The 15,329-nt window shown below is 47.8% G+C and overlaps 1 protein-coding gene across 2 annotated transcripts in view; it reads right to left on the bottom strand.

Moving 5' to 3' along the window:
• The window catches only part of FOXN4 (forkhead box N4), a 31,276-nt gene extending 23,817 nt beyond the window's left edge, over window positions 1–7,459 (bottom strand). The window contains exons 1-2 of one of the 2 annotated variants that reach the window (XM_034934427.3): window positions 7,294–7,459; window positions 6,411–6,499 (exon numbers count right to left, since the gene is read on the bottom strand). In XM_034934427.3, the coding sequence (XP_034790318.2) occupies window positions 6,411–6,496 (86 nt within the window). In that variant the 5' untranslated portion in view covers window positions 6,497–6,499; window positions 7,294–7,459. The remainder of the gene's footprint in view (window positions 1–6,410; window positions 6,500–7,293) is intronic. The other variant, XM_055096095.1, reaches the window with a different exon arrangement.
• Between the last annotated feature and the right edge of the window lie 7,870 nt (window positions 7,460–15,329).

A 15,329-nucleotide genomic window follows, 5' to 3' on the forward strand; every position in this document is an offset into this window, starting at 1 on the left:
CAGGAGGCCCTCTATTTTGTTTAGCACCTGGCATAGGACCTGACACCCTGTGGGCATCTATTACATACTCTCAAGTATGAAAGCTAGAGTCAGAAAGGGAGGAAGAGTCCTCAGCCCAGCCCAGCCCCAACATATCTTGCATTCTTCAATCTCCATTCATTTCCTGCCCAGCTTAAATACACCTCCTCCAGGAAGCCCTCCCAGACCAGTTCAGCATCTCCCAGTTTTCCCTTCTCCTGAAATGGTTAGTGCTGTCAGTATCTACACGTAGCACAGACCACTCATGATCACCCACTAATGTAACCCAGGCATCTGTTCTTACCCACTCCTCCCTTCTAGATACTAAATGCCAAGAGGACAAAGAGGGATGTGTCTTACACCTCATTACAAGACCCATAGCAGCCAGCTCTGAGCCTTTCATTTGACAAATATTTGTCCCCCCAATGTGAACTGGACCCCCACGGCCACTGTCCCGTGATTGTTGCCATAAAGGTGAAATGCAATGAACTTGCCATAGAGCCTGGCAGGTGCCCACACAGGGTCACACATATTTATGGATGGATTATGGTTTCTGTGGAAATCCTTGCCTACATAGCTGAAGTCCAGAGACCACAATTAACTCTTTACTTCCTACCTTGGGATTCCTTAGGTTGATACAGCAATTGTACAGAGGAAAGAATATCCATCTTGAGTTTAGTTGAAATCCCATCTCAACCCCTTCATAGCTGTGTGATTTGGGGGAAGTCACTTCACCTCTCTGTGCTGCAGTTTCCTCATAAGTAAAATGGAATAATAATAATTCTCACCACAGGGGGCAGATGTGAGGATAAGATCAGGTAACCTCTAAGACAAAGCCAGACACATAGTAGTAGGTGCTCAGGCCACATTTCTCTCTTCCCACTTCATTCTCTCCTCTGCGTTGTCATTTAGGAGGGGTCTGCCTGACAAATATTGCCTGGGGGTGGGGGTTAGGTCACCATTCCAGAGATTCAGAGACATGTCCCGCCCTACCTGGGCGGCAACTCCGCCCTGATTACAACAAGGTTTTGCCTGCCTTCTTGAGATGTGGTGGGTAAGAAACTGTTACATCACTGAAAGCTGTTCTTGTTCCCAATCCAACCATTACACAAAAAGGGATTAAGCATTTCATGGAGGTGTTTATTTAGCTAACACATCTTTTGTAACCATGTGCAGGAAAAAGAAAATCAAATACAATTTAGCAAGCTCAGAAATTCCCAGCTTGGCCAAGGGTCAGTGTAGTGTGAAATGATTTGATTAGGAATTTGGATAAAAGAATCTTTCCTTTCTAGAACAAGTGTTGGCTTGGGACTTAGAATGTGCATGTGTGTGTGAGTGCATGCACACATGTGTTTTTTAGGGATGAAACTGCAAGACCGGGAAAGAGTCGGACCACAGAGAGGCTACCTCTCTTCCTTGCCCATAAGGTCACCTGAGGAGCTGTTCTCTCCACCCTGAGGGTGAAGGGATGGGAAGACATCGGGATGGTTACTGCCCCTGAGAAACGGAGCCCCTTCCAAGGAGATCACAACTGATGGGTGAAGCCACCTGATATGGGTTAAACTATCCCCACACGCAGTGTGGGTTCAAGAGAAATTTATCATCCCTTGAGCATGAAGCCTCCCTGTATTTCCATGGATGTGTTATTTTCATGTGATATTTGTCCATTCATCCATCTATCCAGTACATATGTATTAACTTTTATCTACTGTGTGCCCAGCATTGCAGTCCACAGATAAGAGAACCACCATCCAGAGAGAGGAAGGGCTTTCCCCCAAGGTCGCCTCATTTCTTAAAGCAGGGACTGAGATTTTGGGAAGTGAACATCCAGCACGAGGATCCAGAAGGAGGACCACTGAGCCTTGTGGCCCTGGGAGAAGGTGAGGGTCCAAGAAGCCAGAAGCCTGCCTTCCGTCATCTCACTGGGCCTCAGTTTCCCAATCTGTAAAAGGAGCTTGTTGGACCTGACCTCTAGAATAAATTCTAAAAGGTGGGGGCAGGTGATTAATAATATAAGTTCTGCCCCTTCATAAATGTGTGCCTTTGAGCAAGTCATGTCTCTTGGCCTCAGTATCCTTACCTGTAGATTGGGATAATGTCAGTACCTGTCTCATGGTTGTTACTATAAAAAAGTGGCACGCCTGTAATCCCAGCACTTTGGGAGGCTGAGGCAGGCGGATCACTTAAGATCAGGTGTTGAAGACCAGCCTGGACAACCTGGTGAAACCCCATCTCTACTAAAAATACAAAAATTAGCTGGGCGTGGTGATGGGCGTCTGTAATCCCAGCTACTCAGGAGGCTGAGGCAGGAGAATTGCTGGAACCCAGGAAGTGGAAGTTGCAGTGAGCTGAGGTCGCGCCACTGCACTCCAGCCTGGACGATAGAGCCAGACTCCGTCAAAAAAAAAAAAAAAGAAAGAAAAGAAAAGAAAGAGAAAGAAAAAGAAAGAAAGAAAGAAAGAGAAAGAAAGAAGGAAAGAAAGAAAGAAATAAAAAGATGAAATGGGATGCTGCCCTTGCTAAGATGTTTTGCAGGTGCCTGGCACACAGTAGATACTTAATAACTGTTTTAGCACCTCTAAGGGTGGACTTTCCTCCCACCCCCTGAGCTAGAGAGAAATCCAGCTAACCCACATTGAGCATGAGCCCTGTTTACCGTTGCCCAAGAGGTCAGGACCACCCCCGGTCCCCTGCCCCTTCATCAGCAGCAGGGCTGAGAGGCTGCTGCCAATTTGCTGTCTAGGCCCCGCCACTGACTCCTGACAGCTCCCCAGGGACAGGGCAGCCGCCTCTAGCTGCTGCCCCCGCCCTCCTGCACACAGCCATTGAAAATTAACGGCCAAACTCAGCCCCAGGGGGATGGAGAGCCAGGCGGCTGCATGAGAGGCTGGACCCACAGCCTAAGTGGTCCTTGGAGTCCTTCTCTGGGATGTGGGAGGGCGAATGAGAAGCCCATAAACTTTTCCTGGGCTACTATTTGGGGAGAAAAATGGGAGTGGTTGGAAGTGGGAAGTCACTGTGTAATCATAAAACCCCCTCTGCAAGAAAGCACTCTCTCCCAGGCCCCTCTGAGTGCCTTGACCCATTCGAAGTGCAGAATCCTCCCAGCAAACCTGCAAATTGGGTGGCTCCATTTCACTGATGAAGAACCTGAGGCTCAGAGAGAGGCAGTGACTACTCCAGGGTCACACTGAGGTGAGGTGATGCAGCAGCTTATTCTGTTCCAACACCCGTGCTCATGGCCAGTGGGACTTTGGGCCAGTGGTCACAAATGGTGGTTACAAATACTCTCAGGGTGCAACCACTTTGGGGCCAAGTCTCCACTGTACCCATGATGAGCTGTGCCATCTTGTTAAGCCATTTAAACAGGCTCAGCCTTGGTTTCCTCATTCACCAAATGGGCCCAAGAGTTCTACCCTCATGGGGTGGTTTTGGGGATTTGATGGGATTTGATGGGGATTTATGCCAAAAGCCAAGAGCACAGGGAAGGCAGGCAGTAAAAGGTTAAGAAACCACGAGCTGCTATTATTATTGTTGTTATTATTATTATTATGTTATTTTGCCTTCTGGATACTCTGGCTGTTGGATATAAGAAAACACTGCTGGGCACGGTGGCTCACGCCTATAATCCCAGCACTTTGGAGGGACGTCGAGGCAAGTGGATCACTTGAGGTCAGGAGTTTGAGACCAGCCTGACCAACATGGCAAAACCCTGTCTCTACTAAAAATAAAAAATTAGCCAGGCACGGTTGCTCTCGCCTGTAATCCCACCTATTAGGGAGGCTGAGGCAGGAGAATTGCTTGAGCCCAGGAGGCGGAGGTTGCAGTGAACTGAGTTCACACCACTGCACTCCAGCCTAGGTGACAGAGTGACTCACACACACACAAAAAAAACAAGTAAAAAAACCAAAAACAAACAAACAAAACAAAAACCAGCCTTGAATCCATGTGAATAGGAAAGGCTTGTGCCAGACCAGGAGCCTGGGCACCTCTGGATCCAGTGCTGATGGGAACAGGCCTGCTTCCCCTCCCCACTCCCCAACTCCTGACCCCTGCTAGCTCGGCAGTGGACTGGCTAGGCATTGCCAGGCCCCCAAGAAGTTCTCTGCTTGCCCCACCCTGTTTTTGGAGAAGGGCAGTTGCTTAGTGCCCCCAGACAGTTTGTCAGCTGGGTGGCCCAGATGAACGAGGTCAAGACTCCGGGGCTGAGTCTGATGGGAGCCCCTCCTGGGCAGCACCTGGGCACCTGGATTCAGGGTTTCTCCCACCCTCCAAGTTCCTCCCCACTTCCCACCGTGAGAGCCCTCCATAGACGCGTCTCTTGCGGGAAGCTGGACTCTCTAATGTAACTAAGTGGTAACAGCAACAGCAACTACTGATTATGTGTTTCTTGCTCTACAAGCTTTATTTACTTAATCCTCCCAGCAACTGCATGAGGGAAGAGCTGTGATCATGCCCATTTTAAAGATGAGAAACGAAAGCAAGTCACCGGCCCTGCCTAAAGCTGGGCTTTGAACCTGCACATGTCTGAATCCTAGCAATTGTTCTCACTCTCTGACTCCCCTATCTCCAGTGCTTTTAAGGGGTGCTTTTAGGCAACAGTAAGATTCAATGTCTTTGAGCTCTTAAAGCCAACCTGGAGGAAGGATGCGCTCGCCCAGGCTTGCAGCTAGGAGGGCAGAAGTAGATTCACCCTGGATATATTCAGTGCCTGCTGGGTGTCAGGTGCCTTCATAGATAATACGATACATATATCATTTAACCCTCCAGAGCTAGCTTTTACTATCCCCATTGTACAAAACTATGAAAGTTCACAGGTGAATCTGCTCATAATTGGTGAATGGCAGAGCCAAAAATGATTACTAAATTGTCATAACAACTCCATGCAGTGGGTATTATTTCTATCCCCATTCTACAGATGAAGAAGCTGAGGCTCAGAGAGCTCCACGTAGCCAGAGAAGTTGGGATTATAATGGACTTGAGAGCCTAAGCTGCTAACCCTTACACTGCCACTAAATCACTTGGCATTATTTAAACCCTGAGAGTGCTGGAAGGAAGCCTAGAGGCCCTTGGCTGTGTGATCTTGGGAGAAGCCATTTCATTTTTCTAAGCCTCAGTTTCCTCACCTATACAACAGGGCTCATCAGAGCAACCTCCCGAGATGAGGTGAGTGATGGGGGATGGCACACAGTAGGTGCTTGCAAACTGCCACGTACCTGGCCCCAGCTCTGCACACAGCAGGCTCTCTGCAAATATCTGTTTGAATCTGTGTCCTCGTTTGGATCTCAGAAGGCAGCTTCCAGGCCCACAGCCCTCAGGAAGCAGCCTCCCTCTAATTGCGGGCTGCGGTCTGTCCCAGCAGGCACTCCTGGTGAGTTGCAGTGACCCCGGGGGGGCCAGACAAACCCTGGGTAAACAGGGCTGATAGGAGGTGACAGCCTGCTCTTCCCAGGCCAGCCCCTGGTCCTGTCCCCATTCCGTAATCTGGACTGTGCCCCCTCAGCCTACAGACATGTTGCTTGCTCTGTCGGGGGAGCCCTGGAAACGAGGTCAGGGCTCCCTGGCCTCAAGGGGAAAGAGGCCGGGAGGGGACTCCAGGTCCTTCCTTTTCCTCCTTTTCCCTCCTGGAGACCTCGGACAAGCCCTTTCGCCTTTCTTGGCCTCAGTTTCCCCAACTGTAAAAAAAATAGGGGGTGCGCAGACTGGTTGACCTCCTAAAGGCCTTTTCGGCTATGAGGTTTGAAGACAAAAAAAGACAGAAGGGCTCTGAAGGCTTCCATGCATCCTCTCAGTTATACCTTGCTTCACCCTGTTTCAAGGCCTCAGTTTCCATCTAATTTACTCTTCAAACACATGAGGCCTAGAAGAAACCTTAAGATCATCTACTTCAACAAGATCAATTAAATGATGAGGAAGTGAGGCCCAGGGCAAAGGACTTGCTGAATGTCACACAGCCTGGCTGAGAACTTAGCATATCTGACTACTTTCTTAACATCCGTGGAGGATAGAACCCAATTCCTCCCAGAAGGTTTTTTTTGGCAGGGGGTGGGGGAGCATTTCCCACAGCCCCCATTAAGGCCACTGGAGGGGAAGCAGTAGCTGCTATTGTCATCTTAACATTCACCAGGATGCCCAAACAGTATCAAATGCAGAAACGGACCTCTTTTGGAGGGGACAAGAGACAGCAGGCATTTCGTGGTCCCACTGGGCCAGGTTGTGGCCCAGACACCCTTAGCAAGACCAACATTGAAATCAAGACTTTCCAGCTCTCCCGCAAAAATCACAGAATTGAACATAACAATAGTTCTTGGGCAGTTTCAGAAACCATAAACAGCATACAAACACTTTGAGCAATTAAAAAATATATAGTTTGTTATTGTTGGAGCCCTCACCTGTATTCCTGCGGAGAGGGGTGGTGATTTTGCCCTGAGTTTCGAATAATTCCTGACATTATGGATGAGGTGTCACTTTCTATCATCTCCTTGGGAAAAGACAAGCAGAAAACAAAGCTCCCATCAGCGACGATATGGACAGGGCAGAAACCCACAGTTTTCCCGCAATTCAGAAAGATGGAGCACAATCAACTCACAGAACACTTTTTTTTTCTTTAAAGAAAAAAGTTCTAGAGGATTCCTGGGCATCTCAGGTCACTTTCCCAGGGCAATTCTACAGCGTTTTAGAAACAAATGAAGAGAATGAAATGAAATTCCCGGTTCTTTCGAATTAATGGGGGAAGATCAAGGGAAGCTCTAGAATCCAAATGTCAAACCTGGAAAATGTGGACTCACAAAATAGGAATCAGAAAAACGATTTCCTTCCAAGCCTTATATTTTCAACCTCAGTTTGGTTATGATCACTTTGAAAATAAAGGGCAGCTGGATGTGACATGTGTATTTCTCTGGGGGAACAAATTCCCACTTGCAAAGGGAATAATCCTCGCAAGCTCCTGCCCTGAAATGCCTTCAGAAATGCCACAAGCCCTTACTGGAAAACCAATCCAACCACCCACATCCCCGCAACACACAAACACTGCCTTAAAAAAATAATAAAAATATTTGAGTTCCCTAAGTTTCTCAAACTCCAAGCCTGAACCAACATAAAAGCCCACCAAAGGCTCAGTTCCGCCCCCAAAGCCATCGAAGGATTCCTAGGAAGGAGGAAAAGGGAGCAGAGGGAGGCGGCCCCGCAGCCCCTGCGCCCGGGTCTCTACCCTGGAAATGCAATGCCCGGCATTGCCCGGGAGGAGGGAGCAAAGCCGACCCTGCAAGGCGGTACCTGGAGCCGATCCTCGCGGGGCCGCCGCTGCCGGCGCTCCGGGGGTGGGCAGGGGTTCCGGAGGGGGGCTCCCTCGCGCTCGCCCCTCGCGTTCCGCAATTTGGCCGCCGTCGCAGCTCGAACCGTTTTTAAATTTCCCTCTCTGGAGCTGTCCAGCTCAGAGCATGCGCAGTAGCCGTGCGGGGGACTTTTCCCCAAGGGTCAGTTACAGGGCAGGGTCAAGGGGATTGTAGCGGGCGTTTCCCAGCAGCCGCGAGCCTTGCACGCCCCGGGGTTCTAGGGGGGTGTGTGTGAGGGGGGCGGGGCGGAGGAGTGCAGGGGTAGGGACCCCTCTTCAAACTTTGCCAACAGTGACAACAACTGCATGCCCGAGAGCATGCGTTGAGGAGCAGTGGGAGGGTGATTTCGGCCAAGGGAATTAAGTTGCAAAAGGAGGCTGGGTGCATTAAAACTTGCAATCCCGCCTGGGGCAAAAGACGTGGGCGGGCGGAGAGATCTGTTGCAACCCCCTCTCTCCCCCAAAGTGGAGGACGGGCCGGGAGGCAGAGACGGGGCCCCAGGTGGACGCGGATTCGGGCCACCTGTCCCTTTAAGAAAGTTGCGCCCGCGCGGGCTGGCGCGCAGCGGGAGGGGGCTGCGGAGCGGGGCGCGGGGCGCCTCCACCTGCTGGGGCCGCGAGGGGGGGCCCGGGCCCAGCGCGGCGGCGAGGCGAGGAGGGTTCCCCGGGACTGCGCGCTGCGCCCCCCTGTCCCGCGAGGAGGGTGAGCCCGCCCGGAGCGAGTGCGGCGGGGCTCGGCGGCCCCGGGAGCCGCGACGGCGGTGGCGGTGGCGGTGGCGGCGGAGGCGGAGGCTGCGGCGTTCGGGGTACGGCGCCGCGAGCCCAGCGCAGCCGTTGGGGGCAGTGGCCCGCGAGTGCAACCGCGCTCCCTCCCTTCCCCGCCGCCCGGCCCGCGCCGCCGCTGCCCCGCCCCGCCTGGAGCCAGCCGCGGGAAAGGTGGCGCGGACCGCGGAAGGCGGCGGGGCCCAGAGCGGGCAGAGGTCTCCACAGGCCCCTTAGGAGGCTTGGATGAGTTTGGTCCCTTGGAAAGTTTGCGTTTCTGGCGCCCTAACTCTCAAGCCTCCGTTGCAGTAATTGCCACGGCAGCGACGATATTAGGCACGGCCACCCCTATTCTTTCGTTACTTATTGACGCCTGCTTCTGGGTTCTTCTTCGCATCAGCCCTTGATGACATAGCATGGTCCTCCTTTTGCATGGGGGGAACCCGAAGCCCCGAGCGGCAGTGAGTGGGTCGGCGGCGCACGGGCAGTGCGCGGGCTCCCGCACCTCCCCAGCTCGCGTACTGCACGTGGACCTCTGCGCCGCCCCCACCGAGTGAGGCTCAGGCACCCGAAGCGTCTGGAGTTGTTTTGAGGCTGTCCTCGCGTTATCTACTTCGCAGCAGGCAGGGGACCAGTGTCCCCGCACCTGTGACTGTTAAGTTTTGTTTTTTTTTTTAAACCCAGTGTTTAAGTTCAGGAAGAACTCAGGGCTCCCCTGGACTGGGTGTGCCTGGATTTCAAGTTCTATTCAGGTGGGCTGTGACCTTGGCACTGGTCCATGTCCTCACAAATGGTTTTCTGGTAGCACCTGGACGTCCTTCCTCCTTTCTTCTCTGCCAGGAGTAAATAGATCAGCTTTCATTCTCTAGGGAGGAAAAAGATGTAGTTTACAGATGTTAGTTGAGGTCACAGTCATGAAACTTTCTCAGTTTTCATCTCCCCCGACCAGCATGTATTTAAAATGTGTGTTTTGACCGGTTAGGAAAGTGGTTTACATAGTTTATGTTGCTTTGAATGTCCCTGAATGACATAATTAATTCACCAGTAAAGTTGTAAGCATTCAAAGCATTTAGGTTTATTTCTGTTAATCCTTCTTGGAGTTGTAAGGAAACGTGGGTGACTTGACAACCTCCTTTTGAGGTCACAGTCCTTTTCATTAAGGTATAATTTTATATCTTCAGAATGGTTTGGAAAGAAATTGTCTCTTCTGAAAGCTGATGGATTCAGTAAAGTTTTTAAAATAAAAGGCATCCAGTCTGTGAGTTCTGTAGACTCATGAAATATGGAAAAGAAAAGCAAGAATCCTTCACTAAAAGACAGCCCCTCCCACTAAAAAGGAGTGGGGTGGGAGGTTGAGGGTGTTTGGGGAGGTTATTTAATTAAAAAATTGAGATTTTTGAGTTCACTGCTTCAGGCCTGGTTGGTAAAAATATTGCCACTAAAACACCTACTGCTACAAAACCCAGGGAACTTAACAGAAACACTGCTTTCGCTTTGTTAGATCAATCTGTTTTTCCCTTATATAAATACATGGCATTTTTCAATTGTAGTAGGTCACCTGGGGTGAAATCAGAACCATAAAATGCAAGGCTTAGGAATCTTTATTTTTTAACAAGTGCCTCAGGTGATTTTATGGTCAAGCAAATGAGGACACCTGTACTAGGTGATGCTTTCACTGAGCTAAAGGCGGCCAATACCCACCTTTTTTGTTTTGTTTTGTTTAAATGAAAGAATGTGAAATTCACCTGCGTCCATAGCTTCATTACACATTATCATTTGCTCCGGTGTAGGGAGAGGATCCCAGGCCTTATATTGGTCCTCATTTCTTCAGATTCCCTATTAGCACGATTTCTACGAGGCCCAACACAAACCCAGTTTACCAGACCTCCGATTATACAGGAAATCTTGCAGAAGAAAGAAAAAGCAATAGGTATGTGGCTTTGGCTTTCCTTTCCAGTTCTATGCAGTGGAAAATGCTCTAATCTGCGTCTTGGTTGCTTAGGTTTGATAGTTAAGCAGTGTAGTTATCTGCCTGATGTGTTATCTGCATGGTCTGTTCAAAGCTAAGATGCCCATGGCTATGTAAGAAATATTTGTTCATGATGCTGATAAGCTTATAAATCAACTCACATAACTGGGAACACCAGTCCTCACATGCAATGTGTAGAAACAGTGTTTATACTGAAGGATTAAGAATATTAACTCACTTGGCAAGCTGAAAGCAGGTTTTATTTGATCAAGAAGTTCAGTTTTTTTGTTTTTTGTTTGTTTGTTTTGAGATGGAGTCTCGCTCTGTCATCTAGGCTGGAGTGCAGTGGCATGATCTCGGCTCACTGCAAGCGCCACCTCCCGGGTTCACGCCATTCTCCTGCCTCAGCCTCCCGAGTAGCTGGGACTACAGGCGCCCGCCACCACGTCCAGCTAATTTTTTGTTTTTTTGTTTTTTTAAGTAGAGACGGGGTTTCACTGTGTTAGCCAAGATGGTCTCAATCTCCTGACCTCGTGATCTGCCCGCCTCAGTCTCCCAAAGTGCTGGGATTACAGGCGTGAGCCACCACGGCCCGGCCTAGAAGTTCAGTTTTATTATCAGGTCATGACCATTTCTTCTCCTTTTTCCCAAGTCCTTGGCTTTTGCTTTGCTTATTGGTCTAGTTTTCCAATGGTGAGGAGGAAAAAGGAGTGAGGTCTGGAATATGTGATTTGTAGTAATGATCAGGTCTTTTTCTTTGACCCTGACCGCTGGCTTGGTCTAGTGAACTGCAGGGCATGTCTATGAAGCAGAAATACCAAGGTTTTTTTTGTTTTTTGTTTGTTTGTTTGTTTAACGTGAACCATTAAACTAGAACCCTCCAGGGCCATGGCACCCTGGGCTGTGTCTGGCACATAGTAAGTACCCTGCAGATTTATAGGCACTTTTTTCCCTTGCTTTGTCAATTCCTAAAAGCTAGGTGATATTTTCTTATAAGAAAGTTCTCAATGGAGGCTGGGTGTGGTGGCTCAGGGCTGTAATCCCTGCACTTTGGGAGGCCGAGGCGGGTGGATGCTTGAGCTCAGGAGTTCGAGACCAGCCTGAGCAACATGGTGAGACTTTGTCTCTACAAAAAAAATTAACAAAAAATTAGCCAGGCATGGTGGTGCATGCTTGTAGTCCCAGCTACTTGGGAGGCTGAGATGGAAGGATTGCTTTGAGCCCCTGGAGGTTGAGGCTGCAGTGAGTTAAGATTGCACTACTGTACTCCAGCCTGGGCAACAGAGTGAGAACCTGTCTCAAACAAACAAACAAAAAAAAACCCCACAAGTTCTCACAGGAGAGTTTATCCAGTGTCCCCTCTCCAAGGTGCATGCCAGTAATTTCGAATTCTGGTTTCCTAAGATGTACAGTTCCGTAGCACTGTGGAGCCGCCATTTAATGTCCAACAACAACTTCGGAAGATGGGAGCACAGATTATTTTTTTCCCCTTTAGGAGACCATGAAAATACACTGGTCATTGATCTCCGCTGCTGTTAGCATGACTGATATGTGTATGATCGTTCTTTGGGAGTGCAACTGCAGAAGAAATGCTTATTGTTGTCATATGTCTTATTTAATAAGAGGATGCTAAACCCTTGGATGTTTCCAGGAAGGGAATGCTCTAATGTCTTTGCACATTTGTGATATCATCCTACAACCTCAGCCCAGATCCAGGTTCATCACTGTTCTGTTCTACTTCCCAGAAAAGTGGACATAGCAGCTAACGAAATCAAGCCTGTTATTGACTATGATCCACAAATGTGCACTGGGCAAGTTGCAAGAGCATTTTTTTTTAATTCTTTTCCATCCTTTTATAATAACCTCATTTAATTTTGTGATGGTTTTAGTCAATATGTCCAGGCATTCCTTTATGAAAAGTGTTTTCTTTGGAGTTTTTTGTTTCTCGTTTTTTTAGACGGAGTTTCGCTCTTTTTCCCCAGTCTGGAGTGCAGTGGTGGGATCTTGGCTCAGTGCAACCTCTGCCTCCCCGGTTCAAGTGATTCTTCTGCCTCAGGCTCCTGAGTAGCTGGGATTACAGGCGCGCACCACCATGCCTGGCTAATTTTTGTATTTTTAGTAGACACGGGGTTTTACCATATTGCCTAGACTGGTCTAGAACTCCTGACTTCAAGTGGTCTGCTCGCCTTGACCTCCCAAAATGCTGGGATTACAGGCGTGAGCCACCATGCCTGGCCTTTTTTACTTTTTTTCTTTTTTCTTTGTCTTTTTTTTTTTTTTAAGCTTTTTTAAAAAAAAAATCTGGGCTGTCTCTTGGCTGGTATTACTGAATATCTGTCTCCATTGTTATGCTGCTCATTGATACTCACCAGGCCCTGGAAAATTCTGAGCTACCTTCTGAATCATCAAAGACATAACAAATTGGCATCATTTTAACCTTAAGCATGTTTTATTGTTGGCTAGTGAATAATCCATGATATATTAACACAGTGATTCCATATGAATTAGAATATTTGCTCAAAACCACCCATTCCCTGCTGCTAGCAGGCTCTTTCCATAGGGTGACAGCCCTCTAGGAAAAGGGCTTCATGATGGCTCCGCTGTGAGGCAGACCAGGTTCAAGTCTCAAAGCTGTCCCTCCCCTAGTCCCCCTGGCTGAGTGTTTCTGGACAAGTTATTCCCTGCACCCTCACTTCCCCATCTCTCAAAAAGGAATACCACCACTCATCTTTCAGGGCTCTGAGAGGCTTAAAGACAGCACTTGATGCTAGAAGGTGCTCAACAGGCAACAGCTATGTTTCCAGGTGATTGTTTCTAAAGGCGCTTCTCCTTGTTCTGTAGCTACATTGGCCCAGAAAAAGTAAAGAATAATCAAGTTGGCTGGGCTCACACCTGTAATCCCAGCACTTTGGGAGATTGAGGTCAGCAGATCACTTGAGCCCAGGAATTCGAGACCAGCTTGGGCCACATGGTAAAACCCCATCTCTACAAAAAAAATACAAAAATTAGCCAGCTGTGGTGACGTGCGTCTGTAGCTCCAGCTACTCAGGAGGCTGAGGTAGGAGGATCGCTTGAGCCCAGAAGGCAGAGGCTGCAGTGAGCCATGATCGCGCCACTGCACTCCAGCCTGGGCTACAAACCAAGACCCTGTCTCAAAAATAAAATAAAAAATATTCAGGGCACTTGTCTTCTGCCCTGAATCCATTACCTCACCCAATTTAAGATCTTGCCTTCATTTTCCATCAGGAAATTCCATTCACCAATCACCAATCAAGGAAAAGCTGTCTTGCCTCTGAATTCTATAGCTGATTGAATTTGGCCACTTTGTGTATTTCTTTTAGTGTTATTTTCTCATATCGTGCAGGATTATTGCTCTAGCCATTGGACCTATGTTATAGGTGCATTTATATATAATTCCATATCTAATCTGGGTCTACATTATTAGTCTGGGACTATTACTCTATTCTGTATTCTATTTTCTTTGTATGTGATTTTCTTTTTTTTTCAAATCAGGGATCCTGAGCCAGGGATCTACAGGCCACATTCAGCCACAGACAGGCTTTGTTTGGCTCACAGGTTTTCTTTTAAAAATTTTGAATTAGATGCCAGAATTTTTAAATTCTACACGTTGGGGTTTTTTCTTTAAAAATCGAAAAGTTGGCCACACTAGGCCCACGATCCCTCAAGATAGCTATCAGCTGGGACCAAGTGCAGCTTGCCTCCTGTTACAGGGCTGGTCCCAGGGTTTTCAGTATGCCCCAGACCCTACCAGTCCTTATCACCCAATCCCAAGACTTGGGCCTTTGCCATTTTTCTTGGAACATGTCTTTCTTTGGTCTTATAATACAGTGAAGACAAAAATAAAATATCTTCTGTGTCTGTGTTGCTATCAAAATTTCAAAAATTGTCAGTAGCTAATACAAAGAATGAGTTATCCTCTCAAACAGCTTACTCTGCCCAACGAGGTGCTAAGTTCTGTACATCTCGTTCTGACTTCCTGATGATGCTGTGAGGTGGGTGTTTGGTGCTCTTGCTTTCTTTAGGTTTGATTTCAAATAAATATATTCTTCTGTGTAATATATTTTGAAATTCATGGTAACTCTTGATTAGAATAATATCTTTCATGGAATAAACTAAGACAAAAATAAGAGTGTTACATGAAAATGCATAATTCCTCTGCATGCTTCAAGCCACCTCTTTTTTATGTCACAGATTGATTTGGGTGGGTGGGGGGGAGCTCTTCCTTTGTCCACAAAAGGGCCTTTTTAAATAGTTCGTTGCTCAACTGAGAATCCAAACTTGTACTTTTCACTGCAAACAGCTTTATCCTGCAAACACCCAGCAACCGTGAGTGGTTTTAAAGAACTGCTTAGAGAACTTTCTTTCAGTCTTACTACTATTGTGTGTTCGGATCATGCTCCCCAGTAACAAAAAGCGGCGTGTTCACTCACCAACAGCCCATTCCCAAGATTCTAGATGGGGCCTTTCCCATCTCTTCCCATTTGTGTCTAAAGTGAGGTGAACGTGAAACCAGGGCGTATAAACTTGTTCCAATATAGCACTCCCCAGATACTTGCCTCATAACAATCCTGGCTGTTTGTTTTAGAAATGGTAATGTATCATTGTAACAAATTATACTTAAAAATCATTTAGTGTGAAATTGCAGATTAATCCCATAGGGATGGGGTATTAACAATCCCCCAGCCTTTTGGAGCATACAGATGGTGAATCTAGGATTTACAATAGGAACAATCGCTGATTACATGCATGGGTGTAACGGACAAAAAGACCCCCACAACTTGGGCCTGGAGAATACGGTGGAGGTCCTAGCGCCTGACTTGTTTGGGACCCTCGGGTCCCTAAGAATGTGTTTCATCATCTTGCATATGTGAAATTCTGCAGTCTGTTCTGTGAGCTTTGAAACCTACCAAGTGCATATATAGAAATGTTCTTTCAGTGTGCTTAGCTTTTGTGCTTAGATTCCATTTGAATTTGTTTAAAGAGCAACTGCACAGTGGAGGAGGCAGTGAGGGTTTGGTAGATGTGCTTTGCCGATAGTTCATTATCAAAACCATACCTGCAGATTCACTAATCATCAGGAAGGAAGTTGTCATGCATTGCATGAGCTGGGATGTGTTGATTGCCTCAAAAATTAATCTGCCCTTGAGATGAAAAGGACTGACTCTGAAATACAATTCTCCTGATTTTGAAACTGTCACTTGCCTGACTCACTGTAAACTCCATGAC

This window comes from Pan paniscus, chromosome 10, assembly GCF_029289425.2.
Source record: "Pan paniscus chromosome 10, NHGRI_mPanPan1-v2.0_pri, whole genome shotgun sequence".
Lineage (NCBI taxonomy): Eukaryota > Metazoa > Chordata > Mammalia > Primates > Hominidae > Pan > Pan paniscus.